The sequence below is a fragment of the Trachurus trachurus genome (assembly GCF_905171665.1).
Source record: "Trachurus trachurus genome assembly, chromosome: 6".
NCBI lineage: Eukaryota > Metazoa > Chordata > Actinopteri > Carangiformes > Carangidae > Trachurus > Trachurus trachurus.
Genome location: NC_139897.1, coordinates 10,642,654 through 10,660,627, shown reverse-complemented (window position 1 = coordinate 10,660,627; position 17,974 = coordinate 10,642,654). Strand labels below are relative to the sequence as shown.

Here is a 17,974-nt window from a genome sequence, read left to right as displayed (position 1 = left end):
AACACAATTTGAAGTCTACAACTTCAAAAAGAAGTAATATTATGATTCAACTCACCTGGAGATTTTAAATCCAACCTGACAAAACTCTTCACCATGTGAACATTAATCCCAGCACTGACTTGAGGTCTTCTTGTATAGGCCACACCTCTCAACACACCTGTTTGTAACATCAATTCAGCCCAACTACACCAAATGGGGGTTTAATCACTTTGCTTTTATTGAGCCTCATCCATCAGTAACCACACAGATAATGTCAGCATTTATTCTTTGAAATTATTCCAGGAGGCTGGCTTGCAATTTCACCTTTTTCTCTCTGGAGCAAAAAAAAGTAAGCACACAAATCACTTATCCTTTAGCAGAAATACAAGTCATCACATTCTAAACATTTGACCAAATGTTATTTACATTTCAGAGACTGAGATAAGTGCCTATGACTAAAAGGCCTCTCCCCAATCTCCTATTATGCAGCAGCAGGTAATGTGGTGGTGCTTAATGGTGTGTAATTTGCACATGAATCCCACGACTCCTCTTTCATAACATTAGTGACATTGACGTCTGTTTCGTCTGTTATTATCCCCAGTAGCTTCTTCAGGCCGGCCTCAGTCTTTGGCGGCCCATTACACTTGTCTTTGCAGCAGCAGGTGTGGCTGACGTTGTACTTGACCCCCCTGTAAGAGAGGATTTCTGCCGAGCCACAGAGTTGAGCGTCCACACAGCTCTGAGCAGAGAGGATGTGGACGGAGCCGTAGTGACCTCTAGAGCTGGAACAGCGCTGATCAGGCAGACACTGACTGGTGATGTTAGTGCAGGGCTTGCCCTTGTGCTGCAGAGGACAGTAGTAACACAGCAGGCTGTCCAGAGTTAGAGCTGGGACGAGCAGAGCTGCAGCCAACAAGATGGAGGTCAGGAACCAGCATGGTCCCAACAGAGGGATGTCCAGACTGGTGTCAATCCACACACACACAAAAGTACACAGAAATTTGAGTAATGCTTTCATGAAATTAATCACCTTCATCAGTTAGTGCTCGTGTGGTTTGTGTGGATGTGTTGTTCACCTGTTCTTTCTTTGTGGGGCCATCTTCCTGTAGGAACATGTGAAGTTGTGTCAACCTGTGAAACCTCCAAACATCAGGAGAGCTGCTGATTGCCAAGCAGGAACAGGTGTGTCTTTGAAGCTATTTGAGCTCTATTTGTGAATAATTTCAGAAATGTACACACGACACAAACAAAAATAGAAACAGGGTTTTAGCTTAAAATTTATTGACCAAAAATAACATCTTCCCTTATCCCTCAAAATGCTTCATACAGACTTAGAAAAAAACACACTTCTCAAATCAGGCAAAGACAGGGTGACAGTGCCATCTACTGTCTGGTGTGCTGCATGGTGACAACAGTCTTGTTTTGCCATTTCTCACAATTTTTTTTACACCTTTTTTAGGGAAAAAATTATCTAAAGATATTTTTTAAATATTTACCAAAATTTACATAGACAAATTTACATAAACAGCAACTTGGCTACATTTGTGAGGAACCTGCAATACAAATTATAAAAGACGAAATCCTTCCTCTGATCCAGGCACGTTGTTCTCTCTTGTTTTTCTTTTTCAAGATCCATAATCAGATGAAAGGGAGAGTTTTCCCACCTTGTACAAAGGTTCCTGTAGCAAGCAAAGAAAAAATAATTATGGATAAAGAGAACATTTTGATTACCACAGGTGTGTGACGTTGAGCTTTAGTGATTTGCTTACAGCCAGCTCCTCATACTCATCCTCCCTGCCACCGTCGCTCCAATCCCGTTGTTCTGCGGGGTCGTACGTGTACAGAGGAATCAGCCTGTGACGTAGCTCATCTAATCTGCAGGAGGCAAAAACAATGACAAAAAGAAACCAGAACAGAACAGACAGAACATAAATTATTTTTTAAATGCTCTAAAATGCTGCTCAAACTACAGAAACTAACTTACCTTGCTTTCCTCCTAATGTAAATAATCTGCAGTGAAAGTGCAACAATACACACTTAATACAAAGCCTGTGATGCAGTAACATGAAGTAAAATATGCAGAATGAAAACCAGAAGTTCTTACCAATGCCACTACACAGCCAATCAGAATTAGCAGTACCAGGGGGATGAGTGCATAGTAACCAGGAAATTCAGGTCTGGGGTTGAGGGGTAAAGTAGTAGGAGTAGTAGTAGGAGTAGTAGTAGGAGTAGTGCTGTTGAAAAGCGTTTCTTTCCTCTCCATCTCCTCCTCCATACAGCACACCCCTCTGCTGCATGCACCTCAGCTGACACCTTTGTGAGACATTCAGTGGATCGCCGTTGTTGTCATTCCCAGAGAAAGGCCTTGTTGGGCTTTATTAACACCAACAAGGCTCATACATACAACTACAGGAGGGCAAACAAGCACACACTTTACTATGACATTTATAATCCAAACCTCAGTGTCTAGGTCTTACAGAGTTTCATATAAGCTGAACAAGAAGTTGATGACAGTACAAAAGAGAACATGAGTAAATACCCCAAACATTTCTCAGTTAGAAAACGTAATCTTACCTTAAGTGTCATAGGTGAAGAGAATGAAAACACATCTCCTTCGTGACGCTTTCATTTCAGTTTAAAGGAATCACGGCGCTGCATTCCTCAACCTGCTCAGTGACATTCCTGAGTGAGGAGTAGATGTGATGGGAGTCTATTGGTTTAGTTTAAAATGACTGAGTCCACTACACACATGAGGAACTTATCACATTTTTTAACCACAATGAAACACTAGTATGCTTTCTGTTTGAGTGATTACTGCATGAGGTTACAGTTCACAGTGGCCCTGTCATTGTGCTTCAATACCAGAACCATCGACTGATTGAAGCATTACTTGGAAGATATGAAATGTAACCTACTTACAGCTTTAAGTTATGATTCATGTTAGTGTTTAATTTTCTCTCACTTTAGTATGACACCACTGATGTGTCAAATGAAAGAAATTTGTCATAGGCTACATGCCAAGAAAAATATCAAAGCAACACTAAGACTTACAATTACAATCACTAGTGCTCAGTTTGGGTACAGTGAAATACAAATCTGTATGCATTCACTCTGTTTTTTCCGGGCTTTTTGTTGTTGTTTTTTGGCTCCTCTTGCATTTTGGCACCTGTTACTGTTGCCTTTATCCTCAATTACTCAATTGAGTGTTCAACTTCCTGATATTATTCTTGTGTAAAACACGCCCCTGAGTTCCCAGCAGACATGATCACGTTTCTGATTAGTCACGTGCAACAAGCACCGCCCCTGTCGGCTGTCTGAAAACCGAATCGATCACCGCTCCGGTCGCGTCAACTCGGTATCATCTCCACCTCACGTGCAATACTCTGTTTCCTCCAGCAGAGGGAGCGCGGCCGTGGCTGTGGGCTGCAGAGAGGGAGAAGGAGGGAGGAGGGGGAGGGACAGTGGGAGGGCTGAGGAGACACAGATGGAAACCTCTCTTAATGTTGTACAGGTCTGACTTGCTGAGCATGGTTTCAGAGAGAAGCACCTTGTTGACACAGGACAGGAAACCAGTCAACTGATCTTTGAAGGTGAGTATACGACTAGAAGAATATATGTGTTTATAGACTTTTTACTTAATGTGACAGACCTGGAGAGTTTATAGTGTAGTTTAGGCTGAATATCTGTTTGATTATAATTTCACTTTCAGTTTTCTTTAGTCAAGCTGAGTGTAAAGCTTGAAAGCAGAATAACTTGATGGTGGTGGTTTTGAAGACGGAGGCTTTCCCTGTTTCACTTTACACAAGTAGAACAAAGTATTGTCATTGTCCCGGTGGCGCGATCTGGTAGAGTTCCTGTTAAGATTTGAAAGGTTGTTAATCATTAGACCCTAACCCTGAGGCTCAGTCATAAAACAACTTACTTTTCTCCTGCCTTCCTCTAAGTCTCATACACTGTCATTCATTTTGAATTCTGATATGCTTTTTGTCATAACAGCAAAAGTGTTTTCATTCTGCAGTGCTATGAAGTGACAAGACACTGAGAGACCAGGAGGACTTGCATGACAATGTGATGGATCCACCTGTGAGGCGACATGGACCAATCCAGAGACAGGATGCGAGTGTCTCTGACCTCCCCTTGCCTCTGAGAGCAGATCTACACGCAACACGTCTCTACGAGGACATTGCTGTTTTTCCTGAATATGATGAAACACATTTGTATGAGCACACCTTCTCTGGGCTACTAGCACCAGCTGAACCACAACAGCAACCCCCAGACCGTCCAGATACCGGGGGTACCGACCACCACAATACAAATGGGCCTCTCCTCGTCCCGGCCCGTGCCCCTCCTGTTCCACCCAGAACCAGGCTTCCGAGTGCTTGTTTGCCAGGTAAACCAGCATGCGAAGCCCCCCCTATTCCCCCCAGAACGCGAATACCCCTGCACAACAGATGTAAGCAGTTTTCCTTTGGCCTCACTGAGCCTGCTCACAAACTGAATCGCTCCAGGACAGAAATAGACAATCATGTGAGTATGTGAGACAGAAACCTCTTTTATAGCTGAATAAATTGACCCAAATTAAAAGTTAAGATCAGATAAAAGGCCTGAGTCTTTTTTTTTATTCTTCTTTTTTGACATCAGGATCCATGGACCATCAGTTTAATAGACACCCCACAAGGCAGCACCAAGAGGCTCACTTCTTTCTGTGAGGCAACCTCCAAGTAAGAAAATGATAACTAAACTTCTTCCTAAATATTTGAAGCAGATCATTTTTCATTAACGTTACAGCAATAACTTTTTCTCATGGAAATTAGATCCATATAAAAATATTGTATGAGTTAAAAAAATTTAGTTTCAAATATCCACTGTCAGCACCAACTCTTGTTGTACAGTATATCTACAGTATGGCCTGTTTATTTTGAACCATTAGTAAATTAATCTGTTTGACAAACTATTTTCTACGGTTTAATGGCTTAAATCAGTCAAACAAATGTACAGAATCAACATTACAACCAAGCTGTTAATGTGCTTTGGCTGATCGGTGTGTAAGTATTTTGTGTGTGTATTTTGTGCATGAAATGGTTCATGTGAAAATAAAAGGCAAGTGTAGAACATACACTGAATGCTAACATACTTTCGCTCTCACGTTGGCATGCTCTTTGTCTCGACTGTCTCTTTCAGGCTGGTGTCGCGGTACAAAAACTCAGACAGTGCTCATAACTCAGGTGTGGTTTGGGGCCGACTGTTCCATGTCCACCCTGCGCTGCTGCAGCAGGTGGAGGTGACGGTCAGTGTGGCCACTGACTGGGACAATCAGCAGCTCCCCTTCCCCATCACCGGTAAGACACTTATTTACCAGCCCTCCACGCTTAGTTATGCAGAGGTACTTCCAATAATGGCAGTCCTCTCCCCAGAGAATATAAAGCAAAAGCAAACAGAGTGTCTTATTAGACTTCTTAATGAGCCAGAAAATACAGAGAGATGACTGTTACAGAATGGACAGCTGGGTTTGGTCGTATTGACTCATAATAATGCACACTATAATTATACAGGTATGTGGATGCAGATAGAGCTGTGGTGATGAAGACGAAAAAAATACATAATTTAATTCAGCAAGAACTTTGTACACCGTACCACCACGCCCACCCCCATCCTTTCTTTGTTCCCCATCCCTTCATTAATTTGAATGCAATCTGGGTCAGTACCTTTCCATAATCCTCATGACACATAAACAAACCCACAGACAGTGAGTGCTAATAATTTATTTCTGGTGTCACTGTGGCATGTGAGTTGTTTGTAATGCCACACCTTTTGGATCCATGTTTGTCATACACCACAGTATCTGCCTAAGGTCTCAGCAGCATGTGTGTGGACTCTGAACTGTGAAATCTTTTATTCAGTGGACAGGACCGTGCAGAGTCTGATCGATAAAACCTTCCAGCTGCTGGATCTCACTCCCAGAACAAGTGGCTACTATCTTATAAAACTTTGCAACTCTGATGAGTATCTCAGAAAGTAAGTCACCAATCCAGGATTGAATGTTGCGTCATTCTTGTGCTAAAATGTCCCGGTCTGTGATGTCTATTCAAACACTGTGTATTTCTACATTGATTTGTCTAATCAGGTGAACCATATGCATTCTCCCCTATTTCTCTTTAGTGATGAACCGCTGGGAAATCATGAGATTATACAGAGCTACAACAAGTTTCAGCTCGTTGTCCCCCTCCGACTGCTCCACGTTGATGACCTCAGACACTGTCTGACCAGGGATGTAAGTCAGTTCAAACTCCTTCTGTGTTCCCCTCCCACCTGCAGTATAGATCATTTACCAAGGAGGGCTGGACTGTCTTCAGTCTTCAAATGCTGCTCTCACAGACTCATGTGCCTGGCTCCTGCCCAGATTCTTCTTATCTGGTTTATAGCAGCTGTAAAAGCCTCCACCCTGACTTCCTGGCTCGAACTGTTTACACTAAACGTCACGGCTGCTGCAGAACAGTTTAGCAGCAACAAACAGAGTGAACAAGTGAAACGAATGTGTCCTAAAATTTAAAAAAACATTGTCATGTAATGATTAGTAGTATTTTTGGGGCTTTTATGTCTTTAATTGATAGGACAACTAGTGAGACAGGAAAGCAAAGGGGAGAGAGAGAGAGAGGGAACAACACGCAGCAAAAGGCCACCGGTGGTCTCGAACAGGGGCTATAGCCTCTGCACATCAGGCGCCTGTTGCACCCACTGAGCTAATTAACGGCGCATGATTTCACTTATTTTATGTATTTTTGATATAAGCTTTCTGTATGTATTAAAAAACACTAAAGTGCCATAATCCTCCACAGCAGTCAGTAATTGAACCCTTGTTTCTCCTCTAAGGGAGCTGATGACGAGACCCCATGCCAAGTCTACCAGTTCCTGCGTCCTGCCCGTGTCTTTAACACCAGCAGGTAAGACGACAAGCAAACCAGTATTCCACATCGCTTTGTGAGATGAGTGTGTTTGTGAAAACAACAGTTCAGTGGGTCATGAGTCCACTTCATGTCTGTTTGTAGAAAACATTAGCAGAAGTAGCTCGCCTCAGTGCCATGTTGTCATCAGTGTGTGTTTAACGTGTCCTCCTCTCTCAGGTTGAGCCTGCAGAATGTACTCAAAAGTTTCAACAGAGAGGTGACAGAGGTCATGAAGAGTAAGGTGAGTAAAGACAAGTTGATCAGTAGGAGACATGTACGTCTGTTTCCATCAGTGTTTGATTTTGATCGTTTCTCATGTCATCGTATCTGCAGTCTGCGATGAACGTTAATGTGCTTGTGGGCATTGTTCGCGACATCAGCAGTCTGCTGTGTGGGCTCACGTGCCAGCAGTTGGAGGACGCCATCAGTTGCCTCAACAGACTCAATCCCATACCGTTGGTAGGGTGTTAGTTACATTTTTGATACTTTTATTTGCAGTAAATGTAATCACACACAGAAAATCATCTGCTCTAAGCCTTGACTTTTGAACTTTGATGAGGTGTTTCACCAGAAGCGCGCTAAAATCAGTGTAGTAAAGAAGACAGTACCTATTGATCAACTAATCTGCTCTATTTTCTGATCCGTTTGACAGACCTATGATGAGAACTCTGAGTATGAAAGTGGTGAGTAAGAATTATTCAACTCCACTGGTGTGGCGCTGGTGTGTTTGTGTGTGTTTTTATTTGAGGGGGGATGCAAAGATCCTGGGCGGGATGTTACCAATTCAACAAGAAACAATGAGCGCGGAAGTGTTGAAAAACCACTGTCAGAATCACAGCAACTGTCTCTCAGTTTTTTTTTTACTACTGTGTGTGTATTTTATTCGATTTTCTGAACACTGAGTGATATAAATGTGATTCAGAACAACTCTCAGTGGAAGTGTTTCAAGCATGTACCCTATCCACAGTGCAATGGTGTATTATACAGTTTAGTTGTTTTTTTTTGTACTGTATTTGTTAAGTTCTTCAGTATAACTTGTTCTATAAACCAAATAAGGAATGACAATATGGTAAAACAACATTTTAATGATGTAGAATATGTCTTCATATGATGAAGACATTTTACACAGCTTCATGAATGTTTAATAGAGGCATTTATAGTAAAATGTAAAGTGAAATTACCGATTTCGTATGTAACATTTGTTGCATTTGATGTTTATTCTCTGTACCGTACTCCAGCGATAATCATGCTCCACGGGGCGCTGCTCAAAGTGCTGCAGATCTTTTTTGACAACTTCCACTCAGACTTCCGAGGTCAGGAGTTGGCCTGCAACCAGCAAACACATGATGTGGAGGCCAACACAGAAATCTGCCAATTCAACATCGCTGCTCTCTACAGCCTGCAGCCCAACTGGATCACCAGGTACAGAATGCACACATTTTCTGTTCACACACGTTTTTATGTGTGCACACATGTGTGGTTAGTTACGAAAATTTGTGATAACTGGACACAAGTGTTAACCACATCCCATATGATAACTGGACACAAGTGTTAACCAAATCCCTCATGTCGACACCTTTTGTTGCTTTTATTTTCAGTTATGAGTACTTCTCTGTTTCCTGTGAGATGACGTATGGAGGAGTGAGGATCTGTGAAACCGGTGTTTCTGAAAACATCAGCACGGCTCTGTCATATTCACACAAGATCCAGTGTAATCGCATGTAAGACCAACATCCTGTACAGTCTCATGGGTTAGGGTTAGGGTTAGGTTAATTTAATTTAATCACACTTCCACCTCACATTTCTTTGTTAATGTCAGTGTCATATTGTGACTGATAGCAAAGCTAAAGTAATTCAGGCGTACTGGCTTAGCTCACTGTCCTTGCTGGAACCAATAAGCATGTATACAAATTTTGTTGTCTGTGTGTGTGATGATAGGATGGTCTTTCCGGTCCCAGTGAAGGAGCTGCCATATGAGAGCATGTTGACATTTTATCTCAGAGGCACTAGGAAAGGGAAGAACCCAGAGCTTTTGGGCTGGGCTGTACTGCCTCTTTACAGCAACAGGTTTGTTGCCTACAATAGTTTACACCTCTGTACCACCTCATCAAGTTTCTGATTTTTTCTTCTTCTTTTTTTTCTCCATATTACCAATTTACAAGGTGTTTTGAGGAGAGTAGAACTATTAAAACTATTAAAGTTAGGAGTTAACAAATGAGCTACAAGTCAAAGCAACAGTTTATCTAAGAAGGACAGCTGAAACCTTTTATTAACTTCAGATAGCCTTTAGAACACATTTTTATGACCCTGGTTTTGTAGCCCAAACTGAAATGACCTTTGATCACATCATCCTCCTCCAACCTCACAGACAACATCATGCAAATGTTTTCACAGTCAATTGTTCACCACACGAGTAGTGGAGTCATCCTCATGAGCAGAAATTGGCAGATTCACCCTAAAAGACAGATGCATCAACATTTCAGTCACTCCTGTGCCTTACATGTTTGGAATAATGATCAGTTTTTTGGCTGCAGCTCTCTGTTGTTGCCACAGTAAACAGTGGGACATCTGCAGACTATTTAGGATGCAGCATGGAGGACTTGAGCTGGAGCCTGCTGAGTCTGCAACAGCTTTCAGATCAGTTTTATTGTCGCTGAGGTTATTTTCTTTATTTTGCTCAATGAACACTGGTTTGATTTTACATATGAAATAAATCTGGTTCCATTAAATGAACTGCTACTACACAATTATCATAATTCTACCACAAGTCCTTGTTTTTATTAACTAGAGTGTGTTTTCTATTATGCTTGTGCTTACACATATCCTCTATTAAGCACAACAGCATACACAGTAATTTGTGACATATGGTAATTGTACTCCACGTCTCTAGGACTCTGGTTGGCGGGACTGTCCTTCTCAGTCTGTCCCCGCTGGCCGTGGCACCTGCCCCTCCCTCCCCTGCGCTGTTTGACAGCCATACACAACCCACTGGGGTCATACTGCAGGTCAGTAACACTGAACGACTCTGCCCTCTGCTGATTAAAACACAAACAACACCACAGTGTCTCATCCGTCCACTTTTCACCAGCTGGAGTTTCAAGATGATTTGCAGTGGACGTATCAGAGGCCCATCGCACTCCCCGGTTCAGTCGTATTCACTCAGGCTTGTGAGGAATTGCAAAAGAAAATGCTGAGGGTCTCTAAGAAGCACTGCCTCTGCTTGTGAGTAGCAGAAAACAGCATGCATACAATAACATATAACACCAACAGCACAGGACATACTTAATCCTTTCATTTACGAAGGGAGAATTCTGTTCTCTTGTTTTTTATTTGTCTTCCTTTCTCTATCAAACACGGTCCATTTTTCCTCCTCTCTCAGTCTAACAGAAAATGAGAAGACTTTCCTGTGGGAGAAGCGTCACTGTGGTGACAAAGGATGCACGTTCCTGCACCTGATGCTGGGCGGAGTCCAACACTGGCAGCCTGAATACTTGACAGAAATCTACACAGTGTTAGAGAACTGGCTCATGTATCTGCCTGAGGAGGCCCTCTTCCTGCTCAGTGACAGGCAGGTTACACTACGCTCACATACAAAAATATTTACACAGGCATAATGCAAAAGACACACACAGATAGATAATACATGCAGAGATGGTTACTTTGCTGTTAACTGTTGATCACAGAGCTAAAATCAGTCAAAGCATAAGCATAAGACATAATTCTGCTTATGAATAGAAATACGATGTGGTTTGACCACAACGAGCAGACCAGTCATATAAAAAGTTATGTTATGCTACAACTCAGGTTTCCATTTGACGTGTTTGGTAACTTTAAATGTCTCTTTCAGTTTTCATGATCAGACTGTGCGGAAAGTAGCAGTGCAGTACTTTGAGCAGATATCAGATGATGAACTAGAGGTGTATCTGCCACAGCTGGTCCAAGTAAGCGCACTAACATCCACCACTATTACAACTAATACAATACAATTCAAATACACTCACCTCCATATTTGTCTTGAGGTATCGTTAGTTGTGCAAGGTAAAATCTCAACGTCTCGCCAGAATCAGTCCTGTACTCTAGGTGGAACACTTCCTCATAATGATCATTGGTCATCCCTTTCTGCAGGCTCTGAAGAGTGAGTGGGAGCTGGATGGACCTCTGGTGATGCTGCTGCTGGAGAGATCACTGAGGAACGTACGACTGGCCCAGCAACTCTACTGGTGAGCAGCAGAGACAGACATCACACTGAGGGGGTGTGGATTTGGAGCCCTCTTGTATTTTCATCCACTATATTAACATAATGAGAATTTCCACAAAGATAGATCACCAGTCATGTTGCAAAGAAATTAATATAAACTAATATTTTACTCTACTTTATCTTTGCTTTTGTGCTATTTTCTGTGTTTTCATGTTTTGTGTTTTTTATTGCGGTGTGTATAGTCAAGTCCATTTGTCATCATCATGTATTGATATTTTCTACACTGGCAGGCTGCTGGAGGACGCCCACAATGACCCTTATTACCAGAGCTGGTACAGTAAGATCCAGGCTGCCCTGCGGCACTGCTGTGGCCACAAACTGAGGAAGGAGCTGGAGCTAGAAACCCAACTGGTGTCCCTGCTTGTACAGACGGCCGACAACGTGCGCACTGCCGACAAAACTCGACGCAAGGTCTGTAAATAGATTGTTCATCTACCCATGCATGTAAGCGCTCACTTACTGGCCCATTGTCCTCTATTATTTTTGACGATCACTGTGAAAGTGATGCATTTTTCCCCCATTTTTATTTATTTGTCTGCAGAATGTTTTGAACAAAGAGAAGCAGAAGATCGCTGACTTCTTTAAAGATGGGGTCAGCTGTTGTCTACCACTGGATCCTGCAGTCCGTGTAAAGGCAGTGAACTTGGATGTAAGAAAGTTACACAACCCATTACTCTTGTTTAATATATACACATAACTCTACCAGAGATAGATTTATTCCTTCTGATATGTTACTTATAGGCTTGCAAGTTCTACAACTCCAATGCTGCTCCTTTGGGGATCACATTCACCTGCACTGACCCTCTGTCCAAGGAAGTCAGTGTTATCTGCAAGGTCAGTAATAATATGGTACTTGATTGATCTGTGTTGTCTTTCTCCTGCTTACCCTAAAGGAGAACAGGGAGTACAACATTTTCAGTGAACTGGTTTCATTACTCAGTTACAATATGTTGTTCAGACAGGAGATAACCTGCGTCAGGACATGCTGGTGCTTCAGATCGTCCGTGTGATGGACAGGGTGTGGCTACAGGAGGGGCTGGACCTGCGGATGGTCACCTACAGGTGTCTCTCTACAGGCAAAGCTCAGGGTCAGTTTTTATTTATTTGTGTTTTGAATCTACATCAGTAGTTCCCTTGACACTCTGTGTGGCTGTGAATTTTTCAGCACTTCTGCTTATATTCTATGTGGGTGTCAGGTTTAGTGGAGGTGGTTCCAGAGGCAGTCACGCTGGGGAAGATTCAGCAGGAGTGGGGTCTGGGTGGGACCCTCCGTGAGGACACGCTGGAGAAATGGTTCCATATGTGGAATAAAACCAAGGAGGACTATGAGAAGGTCTTTGATATCTTCTTCTTAACTACTGTAGAAGTTTGACTGTACTCTTGAATATTCAGAGTGCTGGGATATGTTTATGTTGCATTGTGTAACCTTCTCCCACTGTGTATGTGCAGGCTGTGATGAACTTCATCCACTCTTGCGCAGGGTGGTGTGTGGCCACGTTCATCCTGGGGATCTGTGACCGCCACAACGACAACATCATGTTGAAACACAGTGGACACATGTTCCACATTGACTTTGGCAAGATTATGGGCAATGCACAGAAGTTTGGAAGCTTTAAAAGGCAAGGCAATGAAACAGCAAGCAGCATTTTGAAAGCAAAAAACAGTGTTTGTGAGAAGACGCATAAGGCAAAACTCTGAATTATCAAGATTAACAAGAACTCTCCACCATTTCTATTTGTGATGATAGGGACCGGTCACCGTTCATCTTTACTTCAGAGATGCAGCACTTCATCACAGGCGGGGGGCAGAAGCCTCAGTGGTCGCATCGCTTCGTGGAGCTCTGCTGTGAAGCTTACAACATAATCAGAGGGCGCTCTGCACTGATTCTCAGCTTGTTGGAGCTGGTACGACCTTTTACTGAACAACACCACCACAGTGATAACCTCACAGCTCTATCTGAAAACAGATTATATGAAATATATAACATCTTGCCATTCATGTTGTGTCCAGATGCTGCGTGCAGGTATGCCAGAGCTGAAGGACTCTAACGACCTGCAGTACGTCCAGAACAACCTCAGACCTCTTGACACTGACCTGGAGGCTACATCCTATTTTACAAAGTAATTCAACGCACTGCACATAAATGTGCACAATCTGTATTTCGAGTCAGAACAATTCTTCAAAATGTCTCCTGCAGTTGTATTGATGTGACACTTAGTATATGTGTTTATCTGCCTCCTGATGTAGGAAGATCAAAGAGAGCATGGGCTGTGTTGCGGTGAAGTTTAACTTCCTGACACACAGCATGGCTCAAGGGAAGAAACAAGAAGAAGCCAAAACCAGGGAGGGCATCCCCAGTCCCAACAACAACATCCAAGAAGCCGTTATCCAGGGATACAACGTCAAGGGAAAAGATGTGGTAAAGGCAGCATGTTTCTCTTTGTGCTTTGGTAATCCACACATAAAACACTGGCCTCAGTTTTCAGTCTTAAAAACAAAATGTCACCGAAAGATTTTGCCTGACGCACCACAGAGCTTCAGTGTTAGATCCCAGGAGCCAGGGGAGCTGATGAAACATGTGGAAGTGACAGCGAGTTCACACTTATTTGGTCTGAGAGGAATAACCCCTGGTACTCAGCTGACAGTGTGTGTTTGCTGTCGCACACTCACAGGATGTGTCTCTATTCCCTCGCCCTTTCAGAGTCAACTGAGGACTGTTTCTGGTGTTTGTTGGCATTTCACTGCTCTTTGATCGGAACAGGCTTCCTGATGTCAGGTTAAACTCTTTGAAGGTAGATTGCTAGCGACTTTCCAGTCAAAGCAGAGGTGCAGAGGTTTTCTCAAATTGCCCAAGAGTGTAAATAAAGGGTTTCCCATCAGATCAAAAGTTAAATAAAAGCATGAAGGGAACTCATCTTTTCTCTGCTTCTGTGTGTTAGCAGTGCTTGTTTTGTTGGCACAATATAAATACACAAATTCAGTTTCCCACGTTCTTCTTTTTCCTGGCAAGAGAGGAAAAATAAAACAGATAAACCATTTAAGAAGCCGCTTGGTTAAGATTAATTATCTGAAAGCTTGTGGCTGTGGAGGCAAAACCCCTGGAGACCCGGTCTAATAAACAAATTGTTAATTATAGCATCAGCCTGCTGGTTTAATAATAATAACTCTGAACTTTATTAAGTTAAGTAAGAGCAAGATACTTTACAAACTCTACCTTCAGCAGCCGGGCCCACGCAGAGAACTTGTATCACCTGCCTGGGAAGTTCAACATGGGTTCTGATTTATCAACCCTGAATCAATTTGTTTTGTTTTGATTTGCAGATCTATACCCTGAGAGTATCCATCCATGATGGTTATCTGACCAGTGAGAAAACGTTCGGGCAATTTGAGCTGATTCATAAGGAGCTGCAGAAATACTTCATTGAATCCATGCTGCCTCAGTGAGTGAAGAAAAACAAACCTTCCAGGGTTCTTTTATTTTGAAGCACATCAATTTTCATGGTAACAACACAATCGTTTTGCTTTTTCTCCTTTACAGGTTTCCAACCTGGTATATGATGTCATTCACACCAGCCAGGAAGATGTCTCTGCTGAATAAATACCTCAAACAGCTTTTTGAGGGACCATGCAAGGGTGTAAGTTCATGTTGTCATGGTTTCCATCATCTCCTGATTTCTCTCTGATCTTCTGTCTTGCTCGGCTCGAACTGATTAACCTATCTCACTGGCTCTCCCGCAGAATGAATATGTCTGCAGCTTGTTCCTGGATGGCCCCAGCGTCGTTCAAGAAAGTGTGGCGACAGGTAATTTTCTGCTCTTAAATAAAGAGTGGGTGTATAAAAAAAAGATAATAAAAGATTCAATGAAAGGAACACTCTTCCTGCTAAAGGCAATATTGTAAATGTGAATGTTAATCCTGTGCTATGTCTGGAGGAAACTGATGGTAGTTCATATATAAGACATTCTACGCTATGATTTACCGGCACTGATGCACTGATCTATTGCAGGAGCCCGTCCTCAGATTCAGCTCTACATTTCTTATGTTAACTCGAAGCTCTCGGTCTTGGTAAAACACCTGAAGAATGTTGTGAGTTTTCTCCACTCTTATCTTATCGCATTATTTGGATCCACATGCAAGAAAGCAAACTATATACATACTAAATGTTTCCTGTTTCAGAAATATTTGACGATGTCTGTTTGTTTAAGAGGAGGCTGTCTCCTTTTCTTCTTCAACAGAAGCAGGCAAACGGCTCCAACCCTGACGCCTACGTGGTCACTCGTCTGCGACCCGACCCTCACCAGCGCTCCAAGAAAAAGACAAAGGTGGTCCGCAATAATGACAGCCCCACCTTCAATGAACTGGTATGTCGCCGTCTCTGATGAGTTAAACTGAATAACGGTACAGACAAAGTGAGGGACTTAGCCAGTGAACACAGTGTTGATATTCAGCAGCAAAGACTTAAATTAAATATTGGACCTGAATTCATTAGCTGGACATTGTGCACAACCTCAAATCAGTGGTAATGTTGCTCCTTGTCTGTTGGATGCGTTGCTAGGTTTCAGTTACCGTGGCGATAATATGTCAGTGTTGTATTTGTTTCTAATGTCCACAGGAGGGCAAAACAACTTGTTATAGCAGGTGCAATCATCTAAATCCAGATACTTTACCCAGAGGCTGTGGTTTTAGTAAATAAATTGCAAACTCTACATAAAATGATGATAAAAACTTAAAATACTGTACAAAATCAGTATAGTACAGAAACCTAGTGCAGAAATAAAGTAGTCTGTGGTGGAAGAGATGCTTATTAAGCCTATTTTCAGCACTGACCTATATTTAAATGCTGTTTTAATACAATATTATAATGTGGGATTTTTTCCTTTTGGACCCTCTTGAGATGATGAGCTTGTTGTGTGATGATCACTGTTACTGTGGCACCACTCTCCTCACTGTGTGAATCTGATGTGATCTTTGTTGAACCTCGGAGACTCTGACCGGTAGATTCCCACCAACTTAATGGCATCTCACTACCTTTTTCTGTGCTGCACAGTTAAAGTCTTAAAAGAATCTAACAACTAGAACAACAACAACAAAAAATCCTTCTTCTGACTCTAAAGATAAAAAGCCAAACAGTACAGTATACATAACATCTTACTGCATGTTCTGGAGGCAGAGCTGTTTGATAACTAAAATATCTGCCTGCTGTTCACAGCTGGAGTATAATTCTGTCCCACTGCTCTATGGGATGGTGCTGGAAGTGACAGTGAAGAGCAAGAAGACGTTTGTGGCTGCAACCAACATTAAACTGGATGACAAGCTGCTCGACAAGGAAACGTGGTTTCCCCTGGGGAACTGTGCAGTCTGACATCAGAGCTGTGCACTGTACTGTACGTCTGCTGCCAGCAGGGGGCGCAGCCTCACCGATGGAGGCGTGTCCATTCAGAGATTTCTCTCACACTGTTAAAGGGAGACAAACTCAACTGAGAAGAGAAACCATGCACTGACATTTTAACCTATTTATCACAAGCAATCAAACATCACTCCAGAGCTGAACACACTGGCAGTGAATCAAGTGTTTGGATGAAGTTACAATGCTGAGTAAAAAAAAAATACTCAGGGAAAGAGACTGTTTACTGTGCGAAGCATCAATCGCCTCCTTTGTTTGTTTTTAAATGTTAATCCAATGAAGGACATTTGCTAATGAAGTCTGATTTTATGGATGTAGCCTTGGTGATGGATAAAGGGTTAGGAATCTACGTATTGCATCAGAGTTGCACTTTTATTTCTACCTAAACTTTGTTTTTGTCACTGTGAGTGACAACAGTCATTGTAAGTGTGTGTGGGGTAGACTGTCAATGTGACAGTGAGTGGGGAGGTGATGCAGTGCAGTTAGGAGCTGCCTGCTTGCTACCTGCCCTGACTGAATGTGTTGTCCCTTTGGGCTGTGTCAACTGTGTCCTTGACCAGTGAAATTGGAGGCGAGAGGCGGGAGGGTGAGGAGGGGAGGAGAGGGGTGAGGAGAGTGTGTGAGCAGGATGACAACACACTGCCTCTCTGGCCTGAAGGCTGAGTTAACACCCCTCCCCTCCCAACCTTTGTCTCATCCATCAATGGCATTGAAACACAAATATACCGTACATGCATGCACAAATATGTAAAGACAGACATTTGTTTGCCCACAAAAATACTACTGAAACAGAGCCTCTCTGCACACACACACACACACACACACACACACACACACACACACACACACACACACACACACACACACACACACACTCACACTCACACTCACACTCACACACTCACCTCCAAGGCCAAGGCAGGTCTTAATGCCGTCCTCCTCTGACAGGCCTACTGACCTGTACCTCCCTCCACCTCATTCATAGGATTTAGTGATGAACGAGGATAGAAATAGACTTCCCTGCACTGGATTTAGTTCAATAATGTATACCTCTGTGAATGCTATTTATATTATTCCCTGCTGGGTCTCTCACAGGGAGGAAGGCTTGGTAGAAAATTTTGGCTGCTACTCTTTCATAGTTGTGTTCATGGAGTATTAATGTATCCTGGCATCACACATCAATTTCAGCCCTGATATAAGAATGACGTCAGTTGTTTTGGAAGAGATGGCTCATAAAAAACAACACTGGATTCTCTAAAGTGTGATCAACTCTAAAACACTAATTGTACATGCATCAATGACAAATTTTATATTAAGAGACAAATATGTTACTCCAGGGATTCCTGCATTACTTGTGTGATTCTAGCAGAGAGTTTATTCTTCATTAAA

General features: G+C 42.5%; 1 protein-coding gene across 1 annotated transcript; it reads left to right on the top strand.

The window, feature by feature from the left end:
* Window positions 1–3,431: 3,431 nt before the first annotated feature.
* On the top strand, window positions 3,432–17,377 carry pik3c2g (phosphatidylinositol-4-phosphate 3-kinase catalytic subunit type 2 gamma). Its single transcript, XM_083973502.1, has 33 exons — window positions 3,432–3,569; window positions 3,998–4,506; window positions 4,621–4,700; window positions 5,161–5,318; window positions 5,880–5,994; window positions 6,139–6,250; window positions 6,850–6,920; window positions 7,101–7,164; window positions 7,257–7,382; window positions 7,576–7,606; window positions 8,162–8,345; window positions 8,522–8,644; window positions 8,862–8,990; window positions 9,814–9,928; window positions 10,012–10,145; window positions 10,303–10,491; window positions 10,771–10,864; window positions 11,049–11,143; window positions 11,412–11,592; window positions 11,723–11,830; window positions 11,923–12,015; window positions 12,140–12,269; window positions 12,378–12,514; window positions 12,631–12,800; window positions 12,929–13,085; window positions 13,192–13,301; window positions 13,429–13,600; window positions 14,503–14,621; window positions 14,720–14,816; window positions 14,920–14,983; window positions 15,188–15,267; window positions 15,417–15,542; window positions 16,391–17,377. Exons 2-33 carry the CDS (start codon window positions 4,051–4,053, stop codon window positions 16,541–16,543), a joined length of 4,173 nt encoding a protein of 1,390 aa, XP_083829628.1. The 5' UTR covers window positions 3,432–3,569; window positions 3,998–4,050; the 3' UTR covers window positions 16,544–17,377.
* Window positions 17,378–17,974: the final 597 nt, after the last annotated feature.